Source organism: Montipora foliosa, chromosome 4 (assembly GCF_036669935.1).
Source record: "Montipora foliosa isolate CH-2021 chromosome 4, ASM3666993v2, whole genome shotgun sequence".
NCBI lineage: Eukaryota > Metazoa > Cnidaria > Anthozoa > Scleractinia > Acroporidae > Montipora > Montipora foliosa.
The window spans coordinates 17,155,424-17,175,084 of NC_090872.1; the positions used below are offsets into that span (position 1 = coordinate 17,155,424).

Below are 19,661 nucleotides of genomic sequence, written 5' to 3' on the forward strand. Positions count from 1 at the left end.
TTGGGTTGGATCCAATAGTGAAGATCTTCCATTGCAACTTAAGAATAGGAACCTGCAGTTGAATTCCTCCATGAAACTTCTGGGTATAACGATTGACAATGCACTAAATTTTCATGAGCATGTATCCGGACTAGTTCGCAAAGTCAGTAATCAACTCCAAGTGCTTAAACGACATAAACGTCTAATACCAACTGGTGCTAAGAAACGTCTATATGAATCATTTATATTATCACATCTTAATTACTGTTCCGTTATCTGGCTTCATTGCGGCAAAAAGAATGTTGATAAACTGGAGAAAATTAATGAGAGATGCCTCCGCTTTGTCTTCAATGACCTTCATAGCACTTATGACGAATTATTAGACTACATTAACGAGCCTTGTTTACAAGACCGCAGGATCGATGATATGTTGACTCTCACTTATCGAGCACTTAATGGTAACACCCCTGTATATATTAAGAATCTACTCAACGTCAAAGATACTACTTATAACCTACGAGGCCAACATCTTCTCAATGTCCCCAGGGTTAATACCACAACCTATGGCCTACATTCTTTCCGTTATTTTGCTTCTAAACTCTGGAACTCGTTACCTAACTCACTTAGAACCGCTCCTACGACCAATGCATTTAAACTAGCTGTAAATCAAATTAAATTTTATCGTGATTGTTGTCCTTTCTGTAATTTAGCTTAACTTTATATCTTATTTATTGTACATTATTACATACATGTCAATATGTATTTATTTATTATGTACAATAATTCTTAGTCTATTTAGTTTATTTTATATATTATTTTATTTCTTCGAAGATATTAGCATAATTGGTTGCTATCTGTAATTCGAAGTCAAATAAAGGTTCTTACTTACAGTGAAAAGGAAGAAGACTCACATGAACAGGAAGTTGAGAATGATTTTGAGACAGCTCAAGAGAAGCGGCTCCGTCTTGCAAAGCAGTACCTAGCACATTTAGAGAGTGAAGGTATAGTTATCGTCTTGATGGCTCTCACAGCCATAACTTTGTCTTGAGAGTGGTATTTGCCTGTTAGTAAGTAAGTAAGTAAGTAAGTAAGTAAGTAAGTAAGTAAGTAACAACTTTATTTATAGAGGGTAACACATAACAGTTAAAAACTGACAAACCAGTGGCCTTCTAACCTAAGTTAAAAATTAAGATACTAATTACACTTGTGAGATAATAAAAAATTACAAAATAGAAAACAGCTAAAAATTTAAGAATATGGAAAAAAGTTTGAAGAATCTAAATCTAAAAATGCAACTAAGAACTAAGCTAAGAGTTCTTGGCTAACAAGAACCTTTTTAATCAGTATTGATGTTACAGCAATGCCCAGTAATGTTTACCTTAATTTTTTTTCTAAAAGTTGGTCATATAATTGCTTTGGATAGACTTGGTATGAAATTAATTTGTTTTAGTTTTTTGCAGAACAAGTAAAGAAAGATGTCATTGCTATTAATCATGATGCTATAGCTCACAGACTAAAGCAGGATGTTGTGAGTACATATACCCTCAGATATGTAAACAATACTACTACTACTACGACCACCACCACCACCACCACTACTACTACTACTACTACTACTACTACTACTACTACTACTACTACTACTACTACCACTACTACCACTACTACTACTAATAATAATGATAATAATAATAATAATAATAATAGTAATAGTAATAATAATAATAATAATAATAATAATAATAATAATAGTAATAATAATAATAATAATAAGAAGAAGAAGAAGAAGAAGAAGAACAACAACAACAACAACAACAACAACAACAACAACAACAACAACAGGAGCATGAAAAAGAATTTTACATTTTTCACCTCAAAGTGCATTTTAGTTTTATCATGAAAGAAATTAGTTATTTTATCACACAGGCTGCATCATTTTTTACTTCAGTGTATTCATTCCAGGCTAATACTTGTTTTTTTCCTTTGTTTATGGTTGACAGCTTGAACAAACTGGCCGCCTTCAGAAAAGAGTAGCCAGTCAGGTAAAAAGTAAAAGCTGCAATATAATTATAATCTCTTCTGGTCAAAGACCAAGAATCAGCTTCAGTAAGCAACCAAAAAGAAGCCTTAAAAAATCTAGGCTTTTGAAGTTTCCATGGTCTTGTTTTTTTTCTGAGCACACTGGTACAGTCAGTGGTACTGCTATCACTTGTCTTGATTAATCGGTAGCTTGTGTAGCGGGGGGGATTGTGGATTTAGATGCTTTTTTCTCCACTTGGACTGACTTTCAAGTGATTATTTGAATGTAATAGCCGTGCAAAAACCTGGACAGAAGTCGAAAGAGCACTGAAGAGGGGGGCGAGGAGACAGGATTTTGTAAACTCCTATTCACCAGCAGACAGAGAAAATTCCTGATTGGCTTAAAAGTGTCAAAAGAATCTGTCTGACAGTCAAAATTTACTGCTCCCTTTCGTAAAACCAGATTGGAAAGAGCCAACAATCTGGAAACTTTCGTGTAGGAGCTTGGATTTTCTGGTGATGTTAAAGAAGAGCAGAAAGATGCTGTTAAGCACTGTCCTTCCCACGTGATTTAGCAAAAGCTTTATATTTCAGCTTTTTCTAGAAATAAAGGAGAAGACCAGCAAAAATTAATGAAAAGTATCATAGATGAACAGATTAAAGAAGCTGAAGGATTAGGGCTCACAGCAACCTTGTTGGCAGCTGCCAGGCTGGAAGATGTATCCATTAGGAAGTTCCCCGGCAGTTTTCTTTTGCAGAAGATGTGCTGGAAAAGGCATTTGTTAAGGCCAGAAAGGACATTCTAATAACTTCCACTTTTGGCAATCATTGTCGATGAATCACACACAGTAGAATCATGGCAGGGAAATGCTAATCTCCGATGAGTTCAATCTTGTAAATTTTTCCCTAGCAAAATATGAATTGTATAATCCCGCCACTGTTTACACAAGGCGAGATATGATTGGTTGTTAGTTGACATAAAATCTGCGCTTGTCACACATAATTTGTTTTGTTTTATTTATTATTTAAATTAACAATCAACAGTTACTAACAAATTGTCTTACTTACAATTTCAATACATTAACAATAACTGCCACAATTACCTGTACACACATTATTTACTCAAGACTAGTCTTACTACAACATAGAAAATAAAAGGCTTCATGAATTCAGAACAGTAAATTTTAAGAGTGTGCTAAAAGCAGTCTTCAATATCCAGGAAATTTAGAGGGCTTAAGCTTAAGTAGTAAAACAGGGGAAAGGAAGCATGCTAATTCAGTGCCAAGTCAATGCCTGTACCTTGAATTCAGAAAATGCAGGTATTGCAAAAGACAGGGTAGATTTTGTTTTGTTTTAGCAAACCATATATTAGTATTGCGTTAAAAGAAAATCTTGTGGGGTTGATTTCAGGCAGTTTCTCACTCCTTCTCCTTACCCTCCTCCTTGTCCTAGGTTTTTGCACAGCCAATACATTCAAGCGATCACTTGAAAGCCAACTCTGGTAGAAAGGAGCTCCTAAAATTCACTAAACCCCCTGCTATGCAGGCTATTTTTGTTTGCAGCTGCAAACGTTGCCACGAGAGGTATCCCAGCATCTGGGAGGTCAGCCCTGGGCACCTTAATCTTTGGAAGGAGGGTAGACAACCAAGCTCCAGTTGTTCAAACAATGGATAGTGCTATCTGCCTGATAAATCAGTATCCAGTGGATAAGTAATAGAGAAACCAATAATATTGCAATATCCAATGGATAGCGATTTATCTGGTGGATAGCGTTATCCACCTTTTGAACAACTGGGACCAGGTCATCATGTCCATTGTTACTGTTATCACTGACATTATCATTATCATTTTCAGTATCATCAACATTACATGTATCAATATCATTTGGGTTTATGAAGGCAAAGACCTTCTAACTCATCCTTCTGTAGCCCTAACTTTATCACAATTCTTTAACAGTATATACAGCCACCTCAAGATGCCGTCAGAGTGCTCAAGGGTCATCAGCTGTCTGTCACCTGTCTCTGTGTGTCCCCTGATGACAAGTTTGTTTTCTCTGGGTCTAAGGACTGTTCCATTATCAAGTGTAAGATAAAATTTCATAGTTATAGTCTGAAACGTTTTATCATCTCGACTCCTTTGAAGTTTGGCTTTTGCTGCATTAAGGACTTTGACAAACCATACATGTAAAGTTCTACACAAACTTTTAACAAGGTACTACTAACCTTAGTAGACTTTAAGGCCGCTTTCGATAGCATTCACCGCCCTTCCGCCCGATAACTGTGAAGCTGCTATCCTTGTTGAAGGGGAGATAACGGACTGGTTCAGGATTGATACTGGTGTTCGACAGGGCTGCGTTTGGTCCCCACTGCTTTTTGGCATAATGATTGACTTTGTTCTTCACAAGAGCTGTGACTGACTTTCTGCAGGAATGTGCATGAGAGAAGGCAGACGCACACTTTTCGGCATGGAACAAGCATAGTACTTGACTGCCTTGGACTATGCTGACGATGTTACTCATCTAGATTCTGGAAGCGAAAGGGGCCAACAGGCCTTGTACTCCATGCAGCAAGCTGGAGAGGAAGGTGGCCTCACTATCTCTAAATCTAAGACCGAAACCATGGGGTTTGGGGAAACAGAGTCAGTCATTCATCTAGATGGTGAACATGTCAATGCTGTCAACCACTTTCGTTATCTGGGTTCTGAAGTCATGTCATCTGGCCGACTAGATGAAGAATTAAGGACCAGGATTGGGCGTGCCTCTGCGGCATTTGGACAGCTCTCTAAGATCTGGAGTAGCAAAGCTAGTTTAAAGACCAAACTGCGCATTTACAATGCCTTTGTAATGTCTACCTTGCTCTATGGATCCGAAACATGGGTGACCACTAACACGGAGGAAAAGAAACTGGATGTTTTTTTATCACAAAGGAGGCCTGAGAATGCAAAGCGAAGAAGGGGAAGGTGCCGCACCCGCTGGATCGATACCATGGAATGTAATGCAAAACTAGCCGGAATGGATCAGGATTTGGAGTCAACGGCAGCTAACAAGGCTCAATGGTGGGACATGCTCGCACTATTGCTGTCTTAGCACCATGTTGCAAAGATGATGATGATGATCATGATGATGACTAACCTTATCTCAGTAACCTTTTATTCCCCTTGCCCCATACAGTATGAGAGAAACAGTGATTTTGTGTTCGTAAGAAGCTTTGCATGTAAATTTCTATATAGGTAAATGTAAGTAGAAATGACTTTGAATTAGTGCCAGTAGCAATGAACACCAAAAAGAATCAAGAATAAGAATTATGATTGTATCAAAAATCAAAACTCCACAATTCTTCTTTCTCTTGTGTTGCAGTAATTATTTGCAATATTATTTGAAAGCGAATTCCTCAATGTCAAAAGTGATTAACAAATAAGTGAGGGCACTAAAGCAAGAATACTGGGCACTATGTGTAATGTTGATGGATTTTGGTTCTAAAGAACAACTACTTCCTCTCTCTCTCTTCATAGGGGATATTGAAACTGGCTGCAAACAAGGAAAGATATCGGGTTGCCACAAGGCTAATGATGGACATAAGGGCCACATGGGACATGTCCTGTGCCTAGCTGTTACATCTGACAACAAGTATCTGGTGAGAACTGTATTATTTGAAGGTTCTATCAAACTTGTGGGGTCTCATTGGTCCTGTGGAAGTCATTTGTTATGGAATGCAAAGGAAAGGAAAGGAAGTAAACGAGATCACTCTGAGAATTACAGTGATGCTACACAAAATGTAGAGTAGTTTGTAGCCTTAATCTATCATCCTCCACTTTAAATGTGGATGTAGAGGATGTTAACTCATTTACCCCTGAAGCAGCCCTCATTGACGAGTAAAATTGTCTGGTATTAGACAGAGTAAAATCTCACCCTAGAAAGGGAAAGGGGTAATTACTCAGTTAGTGTGGAGAAAGGAACATTTACTGAAGGTGGAAGGGAGGATAAGCTTGTTATTTCGCTCAATGTGAGCATATGCATGGCTCTTAATTAATACCTGAGGAAACGTTGCTACATGTACATGTACACAGTAACAGTGTAAAATGACCTTGAATTTTGTTTGTTGTAGGCAAGTGGGGGTAGAGACAGAGTTGTTCACATATGGGATGCTACTTCACTTTGCCATCTCCACACATTCAGAGGCCACAAAGATGCAGTTTCAGTGAGTTTCACTGTGTATCTTAAGTAAAAAAATGTTTAACCTGTGTCTTGTTCATCAAATAAAATAATACTGTTCATCTTTGTTAGGGTACGGCCTTTAGAAAGGGTACACATCAACTTTTCAGTTGTTCTCATGATCGCACTGTGAAGATATGGAATTTGGATGAGATGGCTTACGTTGAAACCCTGTGAGTGAGTTCAGTTTAAACTAAAGGAAATTAATTATCCCTCACAAGTAACGTACAGTGTAAGTTAAGGGTTAGGGTTCATTTTTATTCAAGTACTGTACAAAATGTAGTTTAGTCTGGTTTGTCTGAGTTCCACCACCCAGCTGGTTAGAGGCACTCAAGGGATCAAAGCTCCAATACAAGGAAATACCATGACGCAACACCGAGAAGTTCATTTTGCAAATGGTGTGGGTTCTTTAATGTCCCACACTGAGGGTTAACATTGCATCAATCAATCATTCATTTACCCATGTCCAGTGAGCTAAAAAGCTTGTTCAAAGTACATATGTGCTAACATTAAATAGCCTTAAAATATGGAGAATTGAAAAAGAAACACATACCGGTATATATATATATATATATATATATATATATATATATACCGCCTCGCGAGACAGTTTCCTCAGCCGTTTTCTCACCGTGTGCGGGGAACTTTTGGTGAGAAATTGGCCTCGCGAGGCCGTGAGGAAAAAATCAAACATATTTCTCGCCTCGCGAGGCAAATTCCTCATTGTGTGTGGCCATCGTGAGAATCGAGTTGAGCTTGGTCAATGAAGCATCCAATAAAAATACATGGCATTCTCACGTGACTTCAGTGACGTCGGAATTTCTTCCTCCGACACCATCCTGAACCGCTGGAGTCACGTGAGTATGCCATGTATTTTTAATGGCTGCTTGATTAAACCAAGCTCAGCTCAATTCTCACGATGGCCACACACATTGAGGAATTTGTCTCGCGAGGCCAAAAATATCCAGCACTTTATAAGAAAGTCTAAACGTTTTTCTTTTTGTGGTCATCATTGACCTAATTAACTTAACTGTCTTTTTTGACTTACTTTGTATCCCGTGCCCGTGTTTGTTTTTTTTAATGTGGTAATTAGAATTTTGGTGTAAGCCCCTGGTGATGAGCTCATTTAGCTCTTGGGGCAAACATGGATATAAATATGTTTAAATATTAAAAAAAAAAAATCGAACATGTTTGATTTTATCCTCACGGCCTCGCGAGGTGAATTTCTCACCAGAATTTCCCCCACACGCGAGGAAACGGCGGAGCAAACCGCCTCGCGAGGCAGTTTGCTCGGCTCTTTCCTTAAGTATGCGGCGGGCTTAAGAGTGTAAGAGTATAAGTCCGTGGTGATAATAGGCCCGCAGCGTGTGCATAACTCACAAACATAAACAGGTCTCTTGGAAGTGTGCTTGAGTTTCAACAAAATGAGCCCCAAAATCGGCAAGAATGTGTGACGCTGATGAATAATAAAGCAGCTGCTATTTCCAAAACCATGGAATTGCCTTGTGATAAATAACCTCGTCTAGGAGAGTAAATTTTTGACTTTGCAAAAACAATGGTCAACCTCAAGAGTTGGGGGATTGTGATCTTTGTGTTGAATTCGCACATTTCTTGTCAATCTTTAAAACACTTGAAAGAAAAAAAAACAAAAACCCGGTGTCTTGGCATCATTTTGACACAGAAGTATCCTTTGTTTCCTGAGATGCTTCACTGTTTCGCAAGTAAACACGCCGCGGTAACATGATCACGGCGCCCACTGAATTCGATGTCACTTTCAAATTTGCAATTTACTTGTGCAGCCAAAACTACAATAGAAAAATTGAACATAGCAAAAATCTCCCAAAATATTTTTCACTAATGGTAGGTAACCTTTTATATTTCTCTGTTCAAAATTTAAGTTGTTTTCATGTTGTAAATTTTGTTGCTGATGGCAAAATATTTTATTCTCGATCGATAGTTCCTGAAAACTTCCTTCTGCTTTTCCTAAAACCTGTGTATCAATATTTATTTACTTTTGCATCAATATTTGTTTTGCATAAAGCAGGCGAACAAAAACTGTACCTTGCCTAGTTCGCATTTTTGAGTGTTAAAATAAATTTTTTTGAGGTCACCCATCTAAATACTAACCCTGCCCGACAGGGCTTAACTTCAGTGAACTTTTGTCTTAGAAAGCTTTCAGAAGCGCAGAGTGCACGGTTAACCTTGTGGTGAAAAACAAGTTGTAAGGGAACTTGGAAATGATCAACATATCAGCCTCGAAGCCAATGTTCCTTGATTCCCTTTTATTTTCTTCAATCTTTCTGGGTTTAGTATTTTACTAGTAACCACATGTCTTGTCAGGGGGCTATTTACCTAACACATCCACCATGGCACTGTAATGATATATGAACGCCACAAAAACAATGTTGTAAACTATTAGAGCTACATATTACACTTGAATCTCCTGGAAGACAAAATGCAGCTCAGTTGACAATAATACAGTGCTGTGTTACTGCACTACCACACGTACGCAATGTGTACCTATTTTTGAGATTTGAGCAACTAAATCCAAAATATAGGGTGGTTTTGCTGGGCTTTCCTGTTGCCAAGGTAACTTAGTACATCACAATAATGATCACATCTTGTTTGGAAATAATCGTTGTTTCATATGGTGCCATAACATTGCTGCTATGTGATACAGTGTTGTAGCGTTATTTGATTGAAACCCTTTCGAGCCTCCTTAAGGATCATATATCTGGGCAACTGAAGAAAGGTGCGTGCTAAATCTGCAGCCCTAAGATGCATTAGGCACTTTGTTCCAACCAAGGTTATGATAAGTCCTCACAGCTCCTTTGTTGTGACACAATTAGAATACTGCAGTCCCCACTTACTGGGGGTGGGCAGCATGCAAGCAAGTCGTCTTGAGGATGCTGACTTTCACATTTTGAGATCTATTTTAGGTTACGGTAAAAAAATCTCATATCGTGAATTACTAGGATTGTGAACATGAAAACTCTTGAACATACATGTAGTAGAATATGCAGTTTGCTCTCGTTACTTATAAATCTTTATTTTGCAACGGACCTAGGTATATTTATAAAAGTGACGACACATTTAAATTTGCAAGACATGTTTCGGTCGTGCAACCACCATCTTCAGTTGAAAGTAGAATTAATTTGAAGTTACATTTGAATTTATAATATGCTAAACAAAGATAAATAACAGCGTGAAATAAATTGGGAATCTAACAAAATAGCCAAAGGTAACAAAAAAGAGTGTACATTGGAACATGTTGATTAGAACGAGAGAGTTCATATCCATGACATTTAGTTGTAAAGACTCAAATTATAACTTAAGAGGTAGTGGTTCCAACCTTAGGGACCTTGGGTCCCCACTTTTATACTGTTTACAACAAACATGGCCCCAGGGTCAGTGTGTGGGTCTTACCATTGTTAAGAAGGAGACGATTCTGATCAAACCAGGATGACAATAAGCTAAACTCAGAGTTCACAATTAACTGCAGCACGGAAGGGGAGGTATCAGAGTAATAACCTGTAGTATCATCTGCGTAGAGCATTAAAGATATATGAGGAATGAAAAAGTTCAAATCGTTAATAAAAATGTTAAACAGAAGAGCTTCCAGAAGGGAACCCTGAGGTACACCAACTTTAACGTCTCTGTAGGTAGAACATATCCCGTGAACTCTCTGTTTGCGGCCTGTCAGGTAAGAGGTCATCAGCTGCAAGGCCAATGCCGGGAAAGACCATAATTATGCGCCAAGTTTTGCCAGCAATAGACTGTGATTGATTGAGTCAAATGCTTTGCTAAGATTTATGGCAACTGCAACAACTGCTACCCTTTTGTCTAGAGATCTCCTCCAATCTTCAGATATTTTCAGAAGAGCAGCAAGAGTGGTGCTTTAAAAATCCTGACATATTCAGCAATAGATGACTTTGAAAGGCGTGGTGTAATTGATCGTACATAATTCTCTCACAAACTTTGGACAATGCAGTCAAGATTGGGGTGGAACGATAGCTAGCTTTGTTTGTGACCTCATTTTTATTAAAAACAGGGATCATTATACTGCATTTCCACTCTAGTGGCCAGGATTGACTATTGATGAGTTATGTAGTAATTTCGTTCACTATACCGGGGGTAGAGAGACGAAGCAAGCGGGAGGAGATACTGTCTACCCTAGTGACCTTCCTAGGGTCCAGGTTATAATATTATTATGGAATAGCACTCGCATAGCTTGAGCTGACGGGCATGAGGTTGAAGCTGACTAGCATTTCTCTATCTGCTATGAGTTTAACACTAGGATGGGTAATAAAATCCTGCAGATTCAAGGAGTTATCTACTTGAACCATATTTGGGAAGTGATTGTTAAAAATTTGAGCCACCTCACTGGCATTAGAAATAACACAGCCGTTCTCAACTAGAGTTATACTACTTTGCATGTTAGACCGTGAACTTGGAAGTAGAGGTTTCATTTTCTGCCAGAATTCTCCTCGGTTTGTATGAACAAGAGTGGTGAGACGGTCTACATATGTAGTACTTATTCTATGAGAGAACTTGAAAGGTTAGAGTTGAATGTAATTTTAAGGCAGCACGTTCTCTTCAATGTGTGTGTTAAGACCCTGAATGTCAAATGGTCCAGCTAGGATTTGAACCCACGTTACTGCCATTATAGCCTGCAGACACTCTTTGAACTGAGACAAATGTACTGACTGTGCCTTTGTGTTTTACCCAGATGTGAAGCACTAGTTAAACATGTTACTACTGTATTAGTTGGTTCGAAAGTAATTTACAGTCGATTGTATGCAGATTTGGGCATGAAGACAGTGTAACAGCAGTAGACAGCCTATCTCGTGACCGAGCTGTTAGCGCAGGAGGCAGAGACCGAACACTCCGTGTTTGGAAGGTGGTGGAAGAGTCGCAACTGGTTTTCAGTGCTCATGGAAACATGTAAGTAAAGCCTGACCTTCAAGATAAATTTTACACTCCAGACGAAAACCCCCCTACCTTAGCATTATTTCTGACAGCTTCTTCAAACGGAATATTTTTTGAATGAGATCTCAGATTTATTCAAAATGAAAATATAGTATTTGTTGTTATATATGTGCTCTGTTCATGTTACACCTGTTGTGATTAAAATTTAATACAGAGTTACACTGTAGGTACTATAATAATTGATACTTTTTTTTGTACTTTAGGGGGTCACTTGATTGTGTTCAATTAATTAATGAAGAGCACATGGTGTCTGGTGCAGATAATGGGTATGCCTACGCACTATTGTGAGATTTATGGTAATTTTTTTTCGCAGCTTATTGTTTTAATGTTGAGATGCTTTATTTCATCAACAGCTCACTTGCACTTTGGAGTGTTTCAAAGAAAAAACCATTATGCACTGTACCAAATGCTCACAGAAAACCAAGTAACAGTTTACATGGAGATGAGAGTATTCCAGATGAGAGTTGGATAACATCAATTGCATCAATGTCAAATACAGATCTCTTGGCTTCTGGTATGCAAAGTTCATAGTCCCCACTGTGTTTCAGGTGTACATTCCTACAATCTAAGAAATTCTCAGTCAAATCGTTTTATCCCCATTCCAAGAACTGAGTCTGCAAAAGGAAGCCTACATGTACACTACCGAGGATCTGTTCTAGGTAACTGGATCCCATTAGAAGTCAGGTAGCACCCCAGTTAAAACCATTTGCAAATTTCATTCAGTGGGAAAGATTTATTGTGACTTTATTACTCAGTTAATGGAAATTACTGTAGTTTTGAAGTTCTGTTGTATTTTATTCTTTAGGTTAGGTAGTTAGCTGACATAATTATTTTACACGACACTAACGGCTGTAGGAAGACCATGTACACATGTAATGTGACCCGAAGGCATAGGAACCCATGAGTGGCTTTTCTCATGGCAATCATGACTAGAGTCTGCACAAAGTATCCTGATAATAATAATAATAATAATAATAATAATTATAATAATAATAATAATAATAGTCAATAAGCCCGACATGGTGGCCATTTACGGCGTACATCTATGATATTGGAAATCCATGTTATGGTCAATTGACACCTGTCAAGAGAAGGTATCGCCTGACCAGTATCACATGACTATATTCCGGCTTAAGTTTAGAGCTCATCGAAGTCAGCGGTTATTTTAGTTGACAGCTGACCAGGTACTGGTTTTCGATTGGATTGCAGGTTCAAGCCAGGTTATCTTATTTCCAGTCCCCGCATGGGCTCTGGGTCCAAATGGACCCATTCAAACAAAAAGCGTCATGAAAAAATTATGTTACTTCGGATTTTCTCCAAATTTGTGAATAAAATACCGGTATGCTATTCATCTATGAAGTTTTAGCTTGGAAACTTGAGCAGGTCTCAGCAGCCCTCAAATGGTGTAAGAAAATGGCCGCCTCAATTCGTTTGTGCAAACATAATCACTCTTTATGGAATGTTCAAAATGGTTTTTCACTGAAAAACCTCTGCTAAAAGATGGGAAAAATACCAGAGACACAATTTCAAGCAATGTTAGAACAGAAGCTGGAAAATAACATCGAGAAATTTAGGTTAACGATGAAGATAAACATTGGCCACTATCTACTTCATGACCATCTTTTATTCATTAAAAATCACACTAGATCATCAAGTTAAACTCTTATGAATGAAAATTTCATAATTGGGGCTTTAAGAATCAGAAAGTTTGTTAACAAAACAGTTTTGAACATCTGTTCATGTTTTTTTCCCACCCACCCTACCTCATAAAATTGCTTATGTTTGTGATCTCTATAATTAACTTGAAAATGAAAAATGTCACAATTGAAATCCAGAACTTGTTATCCTCCTCTTTATTTTCATCTTGCATGCAATATTTCAAATATTGGAAACGTCAAAACATGATTTGGAAGGTTTGCATCTGGACTGCAAGGGTAAAAAAGTTAAAACATGGAGGCTTAATTCAGTCTGCTTTCGTTAGCAGGTTCCTGTGATTCTTGCATCAAGTTCTGGGAATGTGGTGATGGCTTCACAAATGTGAAGCAGCTCTTTTCAATACCAATGGTGAGGCTTTGAACCTTATGTATGTGAGATAATTATTATTTTTATGATTAATTTTTGTTGTTTGATGTAAACATCTGTCGTGCAATAAGTTGAAGGAGGATAAGGGATATTAATTCTTTGCAACACATCTTGCTGTTAAAATAATTCATAAAGATAACAAGTACTGCTCTGTGCTTACAGTGTATTTCGAGTATTGGCCATTTAGCATCCACACATATGCAACAGGATGTGATTTAATTTCTTGCATAATTTATTTCAAGTTCACTTCTGTTTTTGTTTTTTTTTTGTTTTTTGCAAAGCACGTCGAAGTCTTCCTCGTGAATTGTTTTTATGAAATGTAGAAATACTACCATCCATCCTTGAAGCGTGACAAATTTAGCGCGCAGTTTTACTTCTCAAATGTTAATGGTTTATCTGTTCCTGTGTCACTTTTGACCAATGAAACGTTGGCGGTTATGTTTCGAAATTGACCACGTTTTTTACGGCATACCAGCATGTTTACATGAGAGATGCCAACATAGTCACCCTGCACAAGAACAAGGGTGACAGTAGTGATTGCAACAACTATCGCAGAATCTCTCTTCTGAGCATCGTTGGCAAAATCTTTGCCGGTCTACGTCCGGACAAGGTCAGACGGCAAACTCTACAACATCGCCAGACTCCGCGCCAAAACCAAAGCTTATGTGGTGCCCATACGGGAGATGCTGTTTGCAGACGACGCTGCTTTAACATCCCACAGCAAGGAGGGCCTCCAACATCTGGTAGACAAGCTGTCCCATGCCTGCAAGGAGTTTGGGCCAATGATCAGCCTCAGGAAGACCAACATCCTGGCGCAAGGTGCTGAGTCCCCCCCCAGTCATCACAATCGACAACACGGAGCTGGAGGTTGTGGACACCTTCACCTACTTGAGCTCCAATGTGTCAGGCTCGACTTTGCTCGATGCTGAGATCAGCTGCAGGATCGCCAAAGCAGCTGCTGTCATGGCCAAACTGAACAAGCGAGTGTGGGACAATGACCTGTTGAGTGAAAGGACCAAGATGTTCATCTACCAAGCTTGTGTCCTGCCAGAAAAGAGCGGCAACTCAACCGATGCCACCTCCGTTGCCTTCGGCGCCTGCTGCACATCAGGTGGCAGGACAGAGTCACCAACACCGAGGTCCTGGAGCGCGCTGGCTCACCGAACATGCCATCACTGCTCATTCAGCGACGCCTTTGATGGCTCGGCCATGCACATCACATGGAGCCTGACCGCCTGCCAAGAGAAATCCTTTTCTCCCATTAGTTCCAAAGACATGGAATATGGAATTTGGTATACTTTACCAGTAAGAGATATGTGATTCAGCAACTACGAGAAAAAAAAATTCATGAAACCGAAGTGAAACTAGAAAGATTGAGGAGGAAAATTAATATTTCTGTTTCTAGGGCATTCTGTGCACACACGCTCTTCCGTGTTTCAAGGAGCATTTAAAATCTTGATCTCAAGCGACTCCTGGACGGTAATTTACCTCATTCAAACTTGTTGACTTTGAATTTTTTTGTTTCCATTGTAAAGCGAGCAGAAACATTATTAGGGCGCTCTCACGAAAACCTGAAAACTTTGAGAGCATGTGAACAAAACATGCTGGTATGCTGTCGAAAAACGTTGTCAATTTCACAACATAACCGCCAACGTTTCATTGGTGGTCAAAAGTGATACATAACCGGACAAACCGTTAACGTTGGGAAAGTGAAACTTTACGCAAAATTCATCACGCTGCAAGGATGGGCGCAAATGGTAGTAAAAGAAGCTAAATAAATGGTGTTTGAACCAGGTGTGCTGTTATTGTCAGCATAATGAACAGCACACATCTTAATCATACAAACTTGGTACCTTGGTAATTGTTAAAGTTACTTTGGGACATGCACCACCAATAGTATTTCTTATTAGTCTCACAGGCGAATTTCTCAGTGAGGAATTTTCTTTCAATAGGTTGGCTTTGTGAATGCATTGGCATTTTCTAGTGATGGGAACACACTTATTGCTGGTGTGGGACAAGAACACAGGCTTGGACGATGGTGGAGACTTAAAAATGCAAAGAACTCTTTATGTATCATACATTTACAAAGAAAAGAAAGCATTGAAAATGGAGAAGAACATCCATCATGAAATCCATTCAACAATGAAAAAATAAAATGGAGGCTAATACAGGGGAAATAGCTTCCATTTCATGCTCGATCCAATCCAACCCAAACATTAGAATGCGAAACTGGCCTATTGTTGATGTTTTGTTTTTATAGCTGCCAAAGATGGAAACAATCACTTGCATCTGAACATGATTAACTGATTCAATTTTAAATAAACCAACCCATTAATTAGATCACCTTTACATTCTTTTGTATTTATGTTAATTAGACCTACTGCCCTCAGTTTGAAATTTGCTTGTTGTAAGAAGGCTAGAAAGGTTTATTAACCACAACTGGTTAATCAACAGTGCATTGTGTACCAATTTCAATGTAATGTTGGCTACACACGTGGCCACCCACAATAGTTTGTCATCTTCTGTATGCAAGCATTATGATCAAGACCACGCAGGTGCTGTCCCTGGGGACCTCCTCAGCTGCTTTAGAGTGTTAAAGAAATGCTGTACATCAAACAATTAGAACCACGGCTGAACGTGCAAACAGATTCAATCCATGCTGAAGTCTTTGTCTAGCTCTTCTTCATTTATGCACTCACATAATTATTCATTTCCAACTCCTTGATAATGGCATCATGAGGTCGCCGAAATGTCAAAAATTTAACACTATGGCTTGTTCTTACATGTCTACAGTATGAAAGAGGTCATAATCTTTAAAAGAAAACTTGACCTGCTTTGACATCACCACTGCCTTGCTTAGGAAACTTCATTAAATATCTTTCCAATAATCAGTGTAGATGCTGTTTATTGCTGTCAAGGAGGAATGCGTTCAAATGGATCTGTGTCATGAAAACAAGCATCAAATACACTGTCAACAACATCCTCTGCATCTTCCTTGCTAATGTCTCTCACACACAGCATGGACTTAACTGCTCTCTCTTTTACACAGGCCTATAAAACATAAGAATGAAGGGGTAGTTTCTAAAGAAACTGTGAAGCTGCGTCGGTGGGGAAGTAGTATACAAAAATTTGGTTTTATCAACGGAGTTGATAATGTAAATTGGCCACCGTACAGAGATTCTAAAAGCTGACGTTTCGAGCGTTAGCCCTTCGTCAGAGCTAACGCTCGAAAAGTCAGCTTTTAGAATCTCTGTACGGTGGCCAATTTACATTATCAACTCCGTTGATAAAACCAAATTTCTATAAAACATAAGACTTCATAACCTAAGTTGTTCGAATCATGATTAGCACAAACTGTTAAAATATCTAGGTTGTCCCTGCAAACTACGCAGCCTTAAAATAAAGCTAAAAACAAACAAAATGTGATGTTTTACCTCTGATCCGCCTCTTCAGTCATTATTCATCTATAAAAATGAACAACACCTCCCAGAGTCGACTGTTGATAAACTGTCAGCTGACAGGTCACCAAAAGCTTATGACAGTCATTAGTAAGCCAACAGATTGCTAATCAGTTGACTGGGGGAGCTGTTGTTCATTTTCAGCCATTTCAAACTAAAGATGCTCACAGGCATTGTAATAATACAACAAGTTTTAAAGCAAATTTTCCCACTTTTATCATGAGTGCTTAATAGAAATAGTAACAGTCTTATTAGAGATAACTATCATAACTATTTATAATCTTACAAGGAGGCAAGCACAAAGCAATTATCTCAATTATTGATACTGAATCTTAAGTACTCATACAAGTACCTGCTGATGGCCTCTCCAACCAAATTTGAAGCGTCCAAATGTCTCCTTAGAAAACCAACAATCCCCACTGAGATTTGCGGCACGAATCTGTCGGTGCATTAAAATATAAACCTCTTTAATTAAATTAGACTAGTGGTTTGTCCCCTTCCATGTTAAGGTTTTCCAATTCTAAAATCCTTCCAGTAAGCTCAATACCATCACCAGGCCAAATTTTGAACTGTCCCTTCCAATTATAATCAACAAATAAGACAGTGATACAACAAAGAATACCTCTGTACAAGCTAACATTTTCACATCATTGGGGTCATATTTTATTCTGCAGTTGTCATATGCATGTATGAGCTCGTGTGTCAGAACATCTTCCATTGTTCTCTGAGAGTAAATTGTATTCTCACATAAGAACATCTGCAAAAAGAAAGATTTTATTCAAAAAAGGCAGTTTACTGTAGAATCCAAATCAGTGTGCTTTGATTGTTTCCCACAGAAACAAAGTTTGTTACCAGAAAACAAAAACCCTTTAAATAATATTCAATTTAAAAGCAAGATGTCATGTATAATAAGACTTCAGCATATAAGTTACCAGGTGAGTGCACTATGTTGTTTGTAGATTATTCTGAAGAAGCCCACACTACACAGCAAGTAATACATCCTTTCTGTATGGCATCATCAAGAGCAATTTTATCCCATTAGTGTCATCTCACCTCCTTTTTATCAGGGTCAAATCCTCCAAGGAGCTTTGACTCACATGGTTCACAAGTCATATGTTTCTCTGGATCTACAACACTAAAAGAAAAGTACAGACCTGCTGATATGGAGCTAAGAGTTAAGCATTGTTGATTCCCAAAGAAATGACAGATTTCAAGCTATGACATTTCTGGCAGATGATTCTTTAGTAGCCAGCAACAATTGCAAGCAACTGGCCTTTTTTGTGGAAAGAGCAGTCTAAGTTGTTGTGGAGGAAAGGAACTGTATCTTGAAGTTAGTTTTTGACGAACGAGATTAATTTAAGCAAAATGTAGAAAAAAAGTAACACACTTATTCAAAATTCCACTGCATAATGCCTCCAACATGTCCAATTAGAAAAAAAGGTGCCAAAAGGGTAGGTGTCTACTTTGCATGATGACCTCAAAAGGTATTAAATATTCACTTTAATACTTCTTGCTAAGGACTAAGAATTGGGCACATTTCATTTAACTGGAGCGTCACCCAATTCATTCTCCCCAATCCACTTGGAGGAAACTTGGAAGGTGCATAATAGACCCTTCCATGGTTTTTGACCGCCATCTTGGCTGGGGGCAAACACAGCTAAATTTACAGTAACTGAATGGGATTTTGACCAACTTTGAACCACCGTAGTGCTGCTAAAAAGAGACATTTCCAGCTTTTGGCACTACTTTAGATAGCTTTATTGATATCATTCATTCAGCAGAAAATAAGGCCATTAAGGAAGGTATGACGTCCGTAAAGTCGAGTAACAAATCTTCTCATGTTGCCTCTAATTTCGCGGCAATTTGCTCTGATCGTTTTAGAAGGGTTTGTATGGAATCTTCAAAATTTGTTTATGGTCATTGTAGCCTGAATCTGTTCTTTATATTTCATGAAAATAATCTCAGTATAAATGTCTTTTAAAAAACACTACCCCAGTGGAAATCCATCTCCTTTTAGTGGCTCAAAGTAGGCCAAAATCCATACATTTACTTTAAATGATGGCGCCAAAAACTGTGGAAGAGTCTATTTTCTTTAACATATATGGCTTCTTTGACTTGACATCACGGCAAACATGTTGGTGGAAAGAATGATAGGCCACCTTAAAAAATACCATAATACTCTTTGCTTGCCCTCCAGTTTCCCTTTGGATTTAAAATGGTCCCAACACAAAATAAACACAATGCTTATGCAAAATTTTGTAGCGCAAACAAAGAGTATTATGGTATTTTTTAAGTGGCCTATTGCAAAAAAGTTTTTTGGGAATTTGATTCTATTAATATGCAAAACTTGAGCCACATTGTTCTATCGTTTTGGCACCAACATGGCCGTCTTACCGCGCGAGTGCAATCAAAGAATTAAACACCTCACACTTACCATCCCAGCTTGCTCATCGCATCAAGCATGAACTTGACATAAGCCGCTGAAAAAAAGTTGACGAACAGAGAATTGGTTTTCCATATCGCACTCGGTCACCACACTAAAATTTTTCTTAGTGCATAGGAGTAACATGTACGCTTTACCCTATTTCTTTAATACTTGTTACAAATGTAAGTATGTGACGCAGCCCTCTGAGAATGACAACATGGAGAGAGTTTTTCTAGGATACAGCTTTAATGAAGGTGGTCTTCAATACTTACAAGATTGACAAGCCTTTGCAAGTCTCTCTTTGCACTTCCTGTGCCATCGATCGTTTGATTCTCTGCTGGATTTTCTTGAGTAATTTTCACCGTGTTCGCCAAAAAATTCCGCCATATTGTTTCAGGAAGAAGAGAAATCCTGGGAACTACGGGTGTCCATTTGTACTCGTCGCCATAGCCCACTTTGCTTCTCTTAGCCGGCGGGGCCTTGGCGTAAGAAACAAATT

At 38.5% G+C, this 19,661-nt stretch overlaps 2 protein-coding genes across 4 annotated transcripts in view; one reads left to right on the forward strand and one right to left on the reverse strand.

Annotated features, from left to right (window-relative positions):
• LOC138000082 (U3 small nucleolar RNA-interacting protein 2-like) overlaps nt 1-15,619 on the forward strand; it is a 16,387-nt gene extending 768 nt beyond the window's left edge. Inside the window, exons 3-14 of one of the 2 annotated variants that reach the window (XM_068846236.1) lie at nt 871-980; nt 1,440-1,507; nt 1,980-2,021; nt 3,955-4,081; nt 5,509-5,630; nt 6,102-6,194; nt 6,281-6,381; nt 11,012-11,152; nt 11,401-11,463; nt 11,551-11,711; nt 13,179-13,261; nt 15,232-15,619. In XM_068846236.1, the coding sequence (XP_068702337.1) occupies nt 871-980; nt 1,440-1,507; nt 1,980-2,021; nt 3,955-4,081; nt 5,509-5,630; nt 6,102-6,194; nt 6,281-6,381; nt 11,012-11,152; nt 11,401-11,463; nt 11,551-11,711; nt 13,179-13,261; nt 15,232-15,408 (1,288 nt within the window). In that variant the 3' untranslated portion in view covers nt 15,409-15,619. The remainder of the gene's footprint in view (nt 1-870; nt 981-1,439; nt 1,508-1,979; nt 2,022-3,954; nt 4,082-5,508; nt 5,631-6,101; nt 6,195-6,280; nt 6,382-11,011; nt 11,153-11,400; nt 11,464-11,550; nt 11,712-13,178; nt 13,262-15,231) is intronic. The other variant, XM_068846237.1, reaches the window with a different exon arrangement.
• A 156-nt stretch (nt 15,620-15,775) lies between these two features.
• LOC138000086 (mitochondrial inner membrane protease ATP23 homolog) lies at nt 15,776-19,576 on the reverse strand. 2 transcript variants are annotated; one of them, XM_068846243.1, is made up of 6 exons: nt 19,435-19,576; nt 19,172-19,217; nt 17,791-17,872; nt 17,360-17,494; nt 17,090-17,176; nt 15,776-16,218 (listed from the first exon to the last, which is right to left on the reverse strand). In XM_068846243.1, the coding sequence occupies exons 1-6, from the start codon at nt 19,547-19,549 to the stop codon at nt 16,168-16,170; spliced, it is 516 nt and encodes a 171-aa protein (XP_068702344.1). In that variant the 5' UTR covers nt 19,550-19,576; the 3' UTR covers nt 15,776-16,167. The 2 variants fall into 2 exon arrangements, with proteins under 2 accessions (XP_068702344.1, XP_068702343.1); XM_068846242.1 differs by having other exon boundaries at nt 15,776-16,330.
• Between the last annotated feature and the right edge of the window lie 85 nt (nt 19,577-19,661).

Excerpts from the sequence above, each read along its gene's own strand:
- LOC138000086 (XM_068846242.1), bottom strand. The coding sequence starts at position 19,549 with ATGGCGGAATTTTTTGGCGAACACGGTGAAAATTACTCAAGAAAATCC. Across the intron at positions 19,218-19,434 it reads TGCAAAGGCTTGTCAATCTT|CGGCTTATGTCAAGTTCATG; the intron begins GTAAGTATTGAA and ends ACTTTTTTTCAG. Across the intron at positions 17,873-19,171 it reads GCGATGAGCAAGCTGGGATG|TGTTGTAGATCCAGAGAAAC; the intron begins GTAAGTGTGAGG and ends CTTTTCTTTTAG.